This window comes from Hetaerina americana, unplaced genomic scaffold (genome assembly GCF_022747635.1).
Source record: "Hetaerina americana unplaced genomic scaffold, ioHetAmer1.1.p SCAF_126, whole genome shotgun sequence".
NCBI classification, from domain to species: domain Eukaryota; kingdom Metazoa; phylum Arthropoda; class Insecta; order Odonata; family Calopterygidae; genus Hetaerina; species Hetaerina americana.
This window is the reverse complement of record NW_027286359.1, coordinates 508,072-521,823: the sequence shown is the minus strand read 5'-3', so window position 1 is coordinate 521,823 and position 13,752 is coordinate 508,072. Positions and strand designations below refer to the sequence as shown.

The 13,752-nt window shown below is 49.5% G+C and overlaps 1 protein-coding gene across 1 annotated transcript in view; it reads left to right on the top strand.

Moving 5' to 3' along the window:
• The first annotated feature begins 670 nt into the window (after positions 1-670).
• The window catches only part of LOC139686018 (LIM/homeobox protein Lhx5-like), a 217,252-nt gene continuing 204,170 nt past the window's right edge, over positions 671-13,752 (top strand). The window contains exon 1 of the mRNA XM_071583115.1: positions 671-843. Within this exon, the coding sequence (XP_071439216.1) occupies positions 671-843 (173 nt within the window). The remainder of the gene's footprint in view (positions 844-13,752) is intronic.

Here is a 13,752-nt window from a genome sequence, read left to right as displayed (position 1 = left end):
GGGGGAGGGGGGGGAGACCGCCCATTCGCGTCAGTCCAGCGGCAAGCGTCGTCGTGCCGTCGTCGCTGTTGGCGTGTCCGTAATCTGTCCGCGCGCGCCGTGTGGGCGAGGATCCCCCCGTGACCCACCCGCCCCTGCTCTCCTGGAGGCGTGCGTGCCCCTCCTGCAAGGGTCCGCCGCGGAGGCCCTCTCGTTGTGGCGCGCGGAGAACGCGTGTTTGGTGCGTGTTGTGCGCGAGTGATGTGAACGGCCGTCGGCGGTGCAGCAGGTGGAGAACCGATCCTCCGAAGCTCTCTTGAGGAGCGGGGAGAAGGCGCCGGTGGTGGTGCTGGCATGAGCGCCGTCCCCTCGGGGTCGTGAGCAGTGCGGAGAGACCGGTGGGTGCGCGTCGAGGGTGGTGCTCGGGGCGCGTGGGTCGCCGGAGGGAGTCGGTGGGAGCGGTCGAGGCCCCCGAGCGCGGAGGCGAAGGGCGCGCCCCGGGCAGACCGCCGCCGACACGGCTGCCAGGATTGCCCTTTTGCCCCGAGCTTTCGCCCGGGCCCCGCCCGAGGACGAGGACCCGCCGTGGGAGGCGGGGGGCGGCGTGTTGGGGGCCTCGGTGTGCCCGGCCGGGGGCGGAGTCCTGGGCGGGAGGGCGGCCGCCGCGGTCGCCGCCGCCGCCGCGGGGGCCATGCTGGTCACGTGCGCGGGGTGCGACAAACCCATCCTGGACAAGTTCCTGCTCAACGTGAACGACCGCACGTGGCACTCGGAGTGCGTGCGCTGTCACGACTGCCATGGCAACCTCACGGAGAAGTGCTTCTGCCGCGAGGGGAAGCTGTTCTGCCGGAACGACTTCTTCAGGTGAGACAGACAGACACGGACACCCCCCCGTCCCGGCGGAGCCCCTTGTATTTCACCTCGATTGGTGACCGGGCCGTGGTCGATGTCCCCTTCGGCTCTGGTGGTCCCACGCCCGCGAGCAGCACCGTGAGCCGGCCCTCCTCGCCCTATCTCCGTCGCAATTTCCCCCGAGCTCCATTGGCTGATTCAGATGTCGAGACATGCGGTCGGCAATTGATCTGCAAAGCAGAATATCCGCTCCGCGTACTGACACGTGTCATCAAATGATTTTCCCTTTCTTTGAATTTCATTTGTCCATAAAGACGAATGCCTGCCCACTCCCCTCTGATCGCGTGATCCCACAGTTAACGCCTGGACGTATGAGGGCGCCGCAGAGATTTTAACGAAGCAATGGGGGGTAACTCTTTTAGTCCTTCTAATGTCCCTCATTACAGATAGTTCTAAATGTGACACCGACTCTGGCGTGCCTGTCGGTTGGCTATCAATCGCAGGCGGTCATTTGGGGCAAACGAAAGACGAATTCCGATTGCAAGGGCTCTTGGGAATTGCTCGGTAAGAAAAAGGTCTAAAGTACGGTGATCATAATAACATTTACAATCCTTGGTGGTAATGTTTGGTATCTTACATATTTTTTGTAGATCACACGGTCCATAAAAGTATAGGTGATGTGATAAGCAATGGCCCATTGTGGACCAGAAGCATTGTAAAATATTGGTATATTTTTCATGATCGCTTCATTGAGTTGGTGCTAAATATTTCTCAGACTTTTCATCTTGAGATGTTAAGTAATTTGAATAACTTTGCTATAATTGTTGTCTCTAGATGATTGCTAAACATTGTTTTTTTCCGGATGGACTTTAATTCGAGATTCACCTACCAAAATTAAAACACCAAATGTAATCTTCGTTCTCTCGATGAAAATTATATTTGTTAACATATCAATAGACTCTGCATTTTCCTTTCTCATATTGACCAATGGCGTAATGTCCGATTTAACGAAATAAATAACGCAAAGAGGAAGGCAAACGCCCCACAGTACGCCCCTCTTATTCCGTTGCTCATTCCTCATTACAATCTCTTATTGCCGTATTGTTCTGTTGCCAATTATTGCTTGAGAGTACGACCTCCTGCGCAGTGTCTGTCTGGTAATTGACGCATAAACTATATACTTAATTGATCACTTATTTCATTTATTCCAGTGTAACATGAGCATATCGCGTACGCACTATAAATTAATATTCCTGTATTAATTTAGCATTTAGGTGGCTGGCGGGCATGTGGTCATTACGTTCACCCGAGTATGGCATTGAAAACATCATTATGATAACGAGAATCAGTGAGTGCCCAAATTTAGAGAATTTGTCATTATGCTATTAACGGAGGTGCATTATTTAATGCTGGGAATATGAAATCTTTAAGGTACAATGTTGGCACTCGGTAAGTTATTGCTACCATCAGGGTCTTAAGGGGTGATGAAACGTCAACTTAAAGAAATATGAGCGCTAAGCACCTTCGAATATAACTTTTGGTTATGACTTTTGGATCAACGCCTAATATAATTCCCCCCCCCCCCCGCGAATCACAATGGTATCACTTCCGACTCCGGACGTCGTCGGTGCCTCCGAGCCCAGGGGGGGGCGGTCCTTATGGCGAAGGGTCCTCTAGAAAGAGAGGACCCGGGCCGTCGCTCGGTTCGAGAGACCTTTGTGGGAATCGCGAGCTGTATTGGACTCTGTGCTCATTCCCTTAAATTAAGGAGACAACAACATTTACTAATTGGATGCAATCACATAAGCCATATACGTGAGTTTCCCTCTTTCGGTTCACTCTGGAAATGCCGTCATTCTATTCCAACCTTTGTTGTTTGGGTTTTGGAGATCACTAACTGGTGCGTAACGTGTTATTTAATATCGGAGCGTCCACCTTTGGGCTCAACATCGTGTTCTCCCCTATTTGATGGTTAAATATTACTAAAGAGCTTTCAGGAGACATAGGTATTGCGGCGTTTGCCTGACTGTAGCATAGGCAATGTCATCATCGCCTTCATCCGTGTTTCAATCCTAAGATTGGTTTTGCTGCGGTACTCACCTCACCCTCTGATAGATTCTCTCTTCCACTTTCTTCTTAATTTGTCCTTTGCGATTGTCTCTTGGTCTTCCTCGCGGGGTCTTCCCTTCAGCTTTCCATCCTCTCCTGTTTCCAACCCATCCATCCCGACTGACATCCGATTCACATACTTATTCTTTTACTTTGCCGTGTGGTTCTCCATTAAGAAACAATTCCTCTTCTGCTCTCAATCATACTTCCTCGTTCCACACTTTTCTTGTATTTCTTTTAATCTTCAGTGTAGAATTCTCCTCCAGGTTCATCTTTCAAAGCATCACACGTACAGATGTGTACAATATTGGCAGATATTTTGAGTAGTGTTTTTTCATATTTTTCCTTTGGCTTTTGCGATTTCAATTTGCATTATTTCTTTAACCCAATTGCTGACACATGAATACATTTTCGTTACTGGGAAATGCATCAATATGAAGTCATATTTTGTCCGTTCCAACCTTGGTGATTCTGAATGCGCTGCACCAAATTAGATATTGGTGCTCACTCTGGACGATTTCATTCTTTGCCCATTTGTTGTGCCCTGAATTCAACGCCCGCCGAGTTTGCGGGGGCCGTGCGCGCCCCATTCGGGCGAAGGCATCCGCCGCCGTCGCACCGCGCCCTGGTCCAGTCACTCCGGCGGCCGCGACGGCCCCGGCCGATGAGCATCCGTGCGACGAGGGGGAAGACATGGCTGCGTCGATCGATTGATTCGTGGAACTGCTGCTTCGTCGGCAAGCTCTGGCGTTGGTGCACATTTGTCGGGGGCGAGTCTGGTGCAGCCGTCAGTGGACCTCACGATGATCTTTGAGGCCGGAAGGAATTCATAATATTCAGTTTTCCTTTTAGTTGTGCAGTTCAGAAGCAATGACCGATATGTGCACGCGACGATCACGATAGTTAAAATGCAAGTACGCTATGGGTACTATTAATTTAGTGATCTAGCGAGGTTGATTGATTCCTCTCTATTTGCGAGGATTCCGATTCAGACGGAGTACAAAGCTGCATTTAGCGAGTTCGAATCCGACCGACTGGGTTGGAGAAAACATGATATCAGGGGAGGGGTTTCGGAAGCAGGCCCCGTGGCTGCCGTGGGCCGTCTTCGCGGGGCGGGATCCCACCTCCTCCCCTCGGGGTTGGCGGCGGTGGGCCCCCGGAAAACGAGAACCCCTTCCACCGCGTGTGCGCGCGGGACGAATGTGTTTGTCCGCTGGACCCTACTTCGGACCCCCGCGGTGAACCGACTGAACCGCGGGAGTGGTGGGAGCCCTTGGTTCGCATCCCCGCCGAGAGACAAAGGGTTTTTCTTCGCCATTCCTCGTTTGGGCGGCACTGACGCCTCCAGGAGAAGATCGCGCAACCGCTACCCAAAGTTCCTCCAGTCAACATTAACCCCGAAGGATCGTTCATCTCGATTCTACAACTTTTGCTAGCAGCGAGCGATTGTTGTGCCCGGAGCGAGAATACACGCATTGCGCGTTAGTTAAGCGTCATCGATTATATTTATGGCTTCTCGTTAAAATGGCGTATTCGTTCAAGCGATTGGTCGTTCGGGAGTTCGCTTCCCCCGTTCAAATATATTCCGTCAAACATATCGACGTTGGTCATTAGGTCAATGGAAAAACTTGTAACGCATAAGTATTTCGGAATGTAGCACAAATGATAGCGTTGTAATGTATTTAAGGCAAATTGCGAGAGTCAACATGGCTGTCTTTTTCCAATTCGGACAGTGAAAACTTGCTCTCCAAACAAAGCGCTGTTTTCTGAGATGAGAATAACCATGGGAAGATAAAATGCAAGTGCTTACTTGTCGTAGATGTATTGAAACTTGGTCGCGTGCTGGCAGTCACGATAGAAGATGGGATAATAACTTAGGTCCAAACGCTTTTCGCCGTCGGTGAAACTTGTATTCTAGAGGGTTTACAGGACGTATTTTTGATCAAAATGTGAAGAACTCGAGGACTCAAAACTGAAGAACATAATGTATTGTTTTCATTTGTCATCTCATATGCTGAATGGAATGGATATTGGCAAATGCAAAAATAATTTGCATTTACATATGTACGCATCTGCAGGAAGCGATTTACGAAGAAATCCACCGGAAGGATGATAACTTGGGACGCAAATGCCTCGCGGATTCAAAATGATCCTCTATTACACTCTGATCTCTCCAATTACACGGGGGCAAGGGAATGAGAGTAGAATAAGAAACACAAATCGGTAGTTTTTCAACTTATTTGCCCGCCTCATCTTTCACCCAGCGGCCACGTGATCACCTGGTGGTTATCGCCATCCTGGGCTCGCCTAGAAATGCCTCGTCAAGGAGTGAATGCATCATCGTCAGTCAGGAGGGCCAGACACCATCAACTGACCACACTTCCGATGTTCACGCATGTTGATCCGTGCCAACGAAATCGACACTCCTGATTGGTCAATCTCTCCACACGATCTCGTCGATTTCCGGTGAATCTCTGCGCGCCGTGAGTGCACCTCTGTCGCCGCCGGATTGTTTGAAAGGCGGTGGTGCAATGTGCACCCACCAAATAATTCAACGAGTTGCATGGAGTGGCACCATTATTGATTCGGCACCCGTGGACCGGCGCTCACCCGCGGGGCACGGGCTGCCGACCCCGTAAGCATCCGCGGAGTCCCGGAGGGCGTTTCTTCTACCGGGCATATCTGTTCGTGGGGGGGGGGGGCTTTCTGGGGGGTCGCGGTGACCTAATCGGGAGCGATTGGCCGTGGCCCAAGATATAGCAGCCGACCGCAGGGCTAGCGGCTCGAGGGGAAGGAGCCCTGCGATATGGCGACTCGAGGGCCGCGAGAGGTGGATATCCCGGAGTCAGTGAGGGCTCGCGAATCGCGAAGATTGCCCACAAAGCCTCACCTGCTCGCCGAGGAATGGAGATGCCGGAGAAAAAAAATATATATATATATATATATATATATATATATATATATATATATATATATATATATATATATATATATATATGGGGTTGCGGTAGTCCAGTGGGTAGAGCGTTGGACTGCTGACCGGAGGGTCCCGGGTTCGATTCCCGGGCAAGCACTCTGGGCACCTGTAGGTCTCCAACCCAAGCTAAAGTGATTTGTCGGGTACCAGGTCTTCCTGGGAAACCATAACCAGCGAAGGGAAAGGAACTGGCCCTCCTACCCTGATGTGTGAATTTCACACGCCGTCGGGCTTAGTACTGGGTGAACTCTACCATCACCTACCAAACCGACCTTCGGGTTGATTACTGTGTTTATGGTTTTATAAAAAAACCATATATATATATATATATATGTATATATATATATATATATATGTATATATATATATATATATATATATATATATTTCGGCCTTGAAATCTTATTAAGGGCATTGTTTGTCGAGGCCACATAGAGAATCTAAAGAGGGAATTTCGCAGGTATCAGTATTCGCGCTTGCATCCGCGGATGTAAAAGTTGTTCGCCGTGAGTTTTTCAACGCACTCGAAAATTTAAGAAGTAAAACAATTGATAGGTGCTTTCCAAATTTCAAGATTTGGTCGCGAAATCTTTTACGGCGGTCGACGGCTTAAAAGCAGCGCTGCGAATCGCCCGCTTTGATCTCTCTCTCCCTCCCTTTGAGTGCAAGCAATTGCCTTGGACCGATCCGTCGCCGGATTGGCCCGCTCGAGACGATGGAACACGGGGGCGACACCTAATCGAGGGGATTGTGTCCCTCGAAGCTATTTCTTGCGTTCGGGATTCGAAGGTGAGTTGATATTTCGCTAAAGATGAATTGAGAATGTATCAGAATTATATACTGCTGGTACGGCGCAGGTGTCAACTACTTTAGCTGCGACATATTTGTCATTTTCACTCCTCTATCTTGCCTAAAGGTGTTTTCGTGGAAAACATTTCCCTTTGTTTTCCAGTACCCAAGGTGAAAATAAACAATGACTACGGCGGTCAAGTGCTCCTTAAAACCCGAGCGATACACCGAATGCAGCGTTTCCGAAACTTGACCTGATAACCCAACCGATCGGCTGTCGAGAAAACTACCATGAAAATTTGTTGTTTCCGGCGTAACTTTATGGAATTTGCATAATATATTGAGATAAAATGAAATTGATGACTTTTTAAGTCCACACGCTTTATATGGCTGCGTAGGTTTTCGCGGCGGTGGTTTGAAGTACTCTGCATTGTCGGGTTTCACCGCGTTGTTGTCTGAATCAAACAACGACGCGGTGAAACCCGACAATGCAGAGTACTCCACACGCTTTATTTAAGTATCATCCTGATGATGATGTTCAACTTTGAAACCTGGGTCGTGTTTGTAAATAAAATGTGTGGAATTACAGAGTCACCAATTTCATTTCAATTACCATGAAAATATTCTTATCGAGTGAACTGTGGTGACCGCTAATAATTAAAGAGCCAATATTAATAAGCAAGGGGGAGAGAGAGAGAGATTTAATATCATATTATTCCGAGGAAAGTAAGACTTCTATTGGAAACACTGGCTATGCCAAGGTGTTGACCCAGCCGCAATCAAGTGACGGGATGTTTATCGTGATTTTTTGTGGTTGACCACTCGTAAATTCTCTCTAATCCGTCATGCTTGTCAATTCTTCTTGCACCAGAAGCACAATATAGCCGAGTATATAGCTCGAGTGACGAACATCGGGTGGATCCTATCACTTGTCCATCGGAGAACAAGCAACCGCAGAGTTCTTCCCATGCCTCTCCGCCCTCCACGCTTCCTCTCTCGGCCACTTCGAAGCTCTCTGCCTGCCTCCGCCCGCCCCTCTGGCCCGTGGGCGCGCGGGAGCGAGCCGGCCGCGAGCCGGGGAGGTCGGTCGCCGGGCGCCCCGCCGATCGCTCCTCCGCGATATACCCGTCCCTGCCCACAGGAGAGTGCCCTCGCATCCATTTGCTTTTGATATATTCCCCCCCCGACACCCGTTCTTCCCTTTGCCTCATGGAGAGCAATGAAGAATCACGAGTATCGTATGAAAGGGGAATTGGCGCTCACCAGTCGTCGAGGGATCATGCAAGCCCGGAAAATGCTCAGCCACGCCCCTCCAAAATACTCCGGGATGCTAAGCAAGAAACCAAGTGTCAACCACGCTATGGAAAACCAATATTACCATGTGAAAACTGGTAGAACTACATCTGCCATTAAAAAAATAAATCCAAGTGTAGCCAGCACTCGCGGCTTCACTAAGGAAAAATATAAAGCCAGATATCAACGAAGAAGTCCTGTGAAGTCTATCCGAAATGAAGATCTCTTTCGTTACAACCCCTTGTCACGCCCGTTGCGTGACACGGCGCCCCCCTGTTTTCTTCTTCACCACTCCTCCATCCCTTGCTCTCCGCCCTCGGGCGCCGGGTGACCTCACCTCCAGCCGTGTCCCGTGCATCCCACCCTCGGAGCGCCCCGGCACCCGCTTCGGCGCTCTTCTGCGGTAGGGTCAAGGGGCGCACGCACCCTCTGCATACACCAAGTGACCCCTCGAACCGCGAGCCCCCCCGCACACCCTCTCCGCCGCCGGGGAATGCTTTTCGCTCGACCCCCGCTTTTTCCGGTTTTATCCCATGCTCATTTTCAGCACCATGCACCGCTAGTGGTGGCCTCGATGCCGTCACCATCATGTCACCCACGTGCAATCGGAGCCCGACCTCTCGAGGTGGGGCTCGAAGCCGAGTCGTCCGCGACGACAACCGGACTCCCCGACGGCGATCGCAAGTTGCTAGTATTCCATGTGACTACCCTCCTCAACCGGATGTTCATTTTCTTGCCGGTAATTCACTTTCATAATTCTTTCATAATCTTGCCGGTAATTCACTGGCATCACTTGTGATTTTCTCGACCGGATCCAGGGTCGCCCAACTGTTTCGTGAAAATGAACTGAATTTGATTCGCTGCTTAACACTTTGTCTACATTCGGAATCCATTATTTTCAGGGGCATAGTCTCCAGGGGTGGGGGCGTCCTTTGGGCAGGGGCGTAAGGCGTTTGCCGATTAGGAGCTGGCACCCGCGGGTGGCCGGGAGGAAGGTCGAAATTGAGCTCGAAAACCCAACCTCCGCTATAGTTTGCCGTCAATTCGGACGTTTCCACTTAATGGCAATATGGGCAAATGTATTGAATAATGCGTATTATTACCCATGGAGCATTGAGTGGGAATACTTGTGGTCATACATTCATGAGCGGAGGAGGATTTATTTCCCTCTTTCGTTAAGTATCGAGCAACGCCTCCTTGGATATTTGCAGGTGCGCGGACCCGTTGTAGTGGGGTCAAAAATAATTCATCGTTTCTCACTGCGCTACTTATAGTGGATGTCATGGTTTGGCGCACGAATGGAGTGGCGAAATTAGGCACCAAGTGTCGTGCTGAATGATAACGTTTACAGTCGTGTGAGATCTAACCTCGCTGTGCCAAGATTTGCATATTTTTACTCGACAAATAGGATTTCTGTCGACGCATTCAGTTGTCTTTGGGTTCACGATATTGCGTCACAAATCACTCTCAGTTAATCATCTCGGAGTGCTCTTGCATTTCCGTAAAAACCAAAATGTTTCACGCGGATCCAAAGTCACCATTTATGTATGTATATCCACTTCGGACCTCAACGTGAGTCGTGTCACCGTCTTTCTCGCGTGCTATTTTCAACGCTTCACGTTAGGGGGCTTTCTTTCGACGGGATCATTATTGGTCGCCCGGGCGTAGATTACATTTATGTCGGCTTCCAGTTGCGATTCGAGCCGTAAATATCTCTCGCTCCACCTATAAAAGGGGGCCAAACTTTTCCGGGAAAGTAGGAAATCGGGCTCTTAATATTTTTCGGGAGTCACGTCGTTCACTGGGACACGTCTCAAATTGCGGAACGCCAACCTTTGAGCACCGGGCCCCAGGATGATTGCACCCATCAAATAATGCTGCTGCGGGGGGGGGGGGGCTTTTAAGGGCAACTGACTGCCGCCGCGCACCCGTCACGTCCCGAACACCAGTACGCTCCGTTCCGCCCCCTTCCCCCACCTACCATACACGTACACGTACACGCACGCACACACACACACACACATATACACCCACCCCCTCATTGGGGATGGAGGAGATGGCTCCCACCCTTTCCCCCCCCCTTCCCCCCCTCGCATACCTCTCCCCAGTACGTGGCTAACAGCCAAATGACTACACTCACATCTACGTGAGATGCTGCCAAACAATAAAAAAAAACACTCCTTCAATCCTTACATTTGCGAATTGTTATCCAGGCGAAAGTATGTTCGCAAAAGGCAGGGAATCCGCTGTCCGCGTGGACCGTTGGCCGGGGTCGGGCGCCCTTGGGCGGTCGGGGGGTGGGATCGTGGCCTCCCGCCACCGGCACTCGCCCGCTGGCGCTCAACTGTCGCGCCGTCCTCTGCTTTCATCGGATGCACGCGCCTTCGCGGTTTGCGCTGGGCGCTCAAGTTAGGGCGTGCACACTCACTTGCTAGTCGCTGGTGTGGTAATGGTCCACCTAAGCTATTTCAACGGGATATATCTACATCTACATCTACTCAATACCCCGCAAGCCGCCGCAAGGGCGTGTGGCGGGGGGTGTTAGGACACCACCCGTAATTTAGAAAGGAAAGAGAAAAAAAACCCGCATGCAATAACCACAAAATCATATATCCAAAAAAAAAACTTGGCATAAATTCATGTATGAACACTTACACCCCACACACATGCAAACACTCAATCTACACCTTACATACACATGCACCTGGAAGTATACCTACAGCTTTGCAGTGTTTAATTTTGTTCCGACTTGTAAATTCAACGTTTTTAATATTTCTAAAGTGACTTCGGTTTCTTACTATTATGATTTCTGATTGTTCGGGGAAAGAATGAGTATTTGTACCTATCTGTCCTGGAATCTATCTCCCTTAGTTTATCTTTGTGGTCTGATCTACCTAAGTAGTGTGGGGCCATTATGATTCCTTCAGTGTCATAGTTGAACTCGTTTGTTCTGAACATTTCTAAAAGTCTTAGCCTCGCTTGTTCTCTTCGTACCTCAAGTGGTTCCCAGCCTAAATCCCCTAAGAGGCCTGTCACACTTGTGTTTTTATCATAACAATTTTTAACGAATCTAGCGGATTTTCTCTGGACTTTATCTAATTCTTTTTGCCAAATTTTCTCCCACGGATCTCAAATACTTGCGGCATATTCCAAATGAGGTCTAACTAGAGCAAAATAACACCTCTCTTTAACTTTTTCATTACATTTCCCCACCACCCGTTTAATGCAGCCAAGTTTCTTTAAAGCTGATCTGCATATTGTCCTGATATGTGCTCCCCATGAAAGGTGTGGTGTTAGAACAACCCGCAAATATTTAACTTGATTTGCCGTAGTCAATACTGAACCCTCTATTTTGTAGTTTATATCCTGTTCCTCGCTTCCTTTATTCCAAAATTTCAAAACTGCGCATTTATCTATATTAAGTGTTAATCCCCATTTATTGCACCATTCCGAGATATTGTCTAAGTCTCTAGAGAGTAGCTCGCGATCTAGTTGGCTCCTTATTTCCCTGTATATCACCGTGTCGTCAGCAAATAACCTTAGATTGCTACTAACGTGTGTGCTTAAGTCATTTATGTATATTAAGAACAGAAGAGGCCCCATTACACTTCCCTGGGGGATATATGTTCATTCTCAAACATGCTGCGAGGTTTTATGTTGCTCGATGCTTAGGGTTTCGTAAGACACGGACCTTATTCCTGCTTAAGACATTTGCAGTGGAGTCATATTCGATCGAGGTCTACCTTAGCTAAAGAAATTTCGTTGTACGTATATGTTGATATATGGCATTGACATTGGAAAAGTGGGCCAGCGAAGAATGGAGGTCTTTGAAACATAGTGCTGGAGATTAAATGAAGGGGCGAATTGAGTGAGGAACAAGAAAGTACGTGGAAGAGCATAAGGGCGACATGAAGAACTCTGCGGCAAAGGAGGCTAGTGGCAGTAATTTAATTTTTAAGTGCTTCAACAACTGAGTTCATTTGCAGCGGCGTTAAGAAGAACTAGATGGGGTGAGCACACCTTGGACTTCACGATGGATTAGTTCGAAGCGTAATGGAAAGGAAAATTGAAGGGAAGATCCCACGAGGGACGAGGTCCTGTGGGAGAATTGAAGGAGGCAAAACAGAGGTGCTCTCTGGTGGCGAGAGGGAACGAACAGGAGTGGAATGAAGAAGACTGGAGGGAGGGGTGCAGTATACCGATATTAGGATTCAAGTGCTAATGAGGATGATACTTATCCATAAATGTGGTCATGGGCAAATTCACTTCGAGGAAATGAGGCAAAAAATACTTGTATTGCACGATTCAGTACTTTGGTATAAAGGCGGCAATTTTTAAGGTTACGCTTATCTTAATTGCCTTAAAATGACGGAAAATAAGATAAGTAGAAACAGGTTTCCGTGCGTTTAAGCATAGGCACAATACGTTGAGTAATATATATTCTTTTTTGGAACATATGTTTTCCTTTTTCTTACTATGAAAGCATTATCAGAAAAGGTAATGTATTATTTATACGATTTTTAAGCTCACTCCAAGGGTTAGGAGTTGCCCATGCGAAAGGATCATTTGAAATCGCTCGGTTTGAGTTGAATGCGTACCCAAACTTCTCTGTTGTCCGCGAGGCGAGGCAGTTAGCTGCTCGGCGTCACTACGAAGCCACGTGTCTTGCGCTATCGACGCACTTCGGGGGTGCACGACGACTTCGACCCAACGCAGTCTGCTCTCTCCCCAGTGTGTGACCCGCAGGTGAAATAGAATAGCATACTGCGCCCGTTTGCCGGGAGAACTGGATTCGCATCCCGGTCGAGTCGAATGATTGCGTCCTCCGGTGCTTCGTGCCTGTTGACCTGCACCCATGGCCTCCGAGGTCTTCCCCGTGGCGTTGACGTTAGAACGCAGTTGCGTGGAAAACAAATGAAGCCAGTTTCTCAGGCACATCAATACGAGACTCGCCGTAGCAAGTTAACTCACACTATCGAGTAACCAGTTCGTTGAAACGTTAACGCTAACGAGGTGATTTTGATCGCGTTAAGCACTTCGACGTTTCTCCGATCGACGTTTCAGCAGACGTGCTCGGGAGCGAACCTTACGTTTTGCTCAATCTCGAGGTGCCCTCGAGGGAGGCGTCGGGCCTCGCAATGCTCTCTTCGCAGGCAGGGGCGAGTCGCGGGCCGCGATCGCCACCCCTGCCGGCCGGCCGCGACTCAACCGCCGCCTTCCCCGGCGGGAGGGTTCGCTTGTCTCTCTCCCTCACACTACCGACGCCCAAGTCGGGTACTTTTTGTCCTTTCATCTTTCGTGACATCGTGATACCGCTGCTCCCTTCGCCTGCCCGCCGTCGTCGCCCGAAGTGGTGCGCGATGCGACTCTGCCCTCTCTCGCGCGCGCGCGAGCCACACACACGGGTTCGCGTCGGAAATTTGGGCAGAAGCCGTTGGGCCAACGCGCGAACAGGCCCTTTGGGCGAAATAAGTATGACATATACTTACACTTACTTAAGCCCCGATGGTGTGTGGCAGGTGGTGTGTGGTACAAGCCGCTAGTGGAATTGTTGGGAATTTTATTCGGTGTCCTTTTCTTTTCGGTAAGTCTGCATTACTTCGCCCAACGATTCCTATTGCCGGTCGCGAATTTGGCGGGAGCGGGCCGCCGATCCTCCCCCTCGCCGATCGCTGCATTGCGCCGCTAATATTTATTTCCCGATTGACAGCAGTGAAATATTTCCATTTACAAGTTGTCTTCCATATACAAGT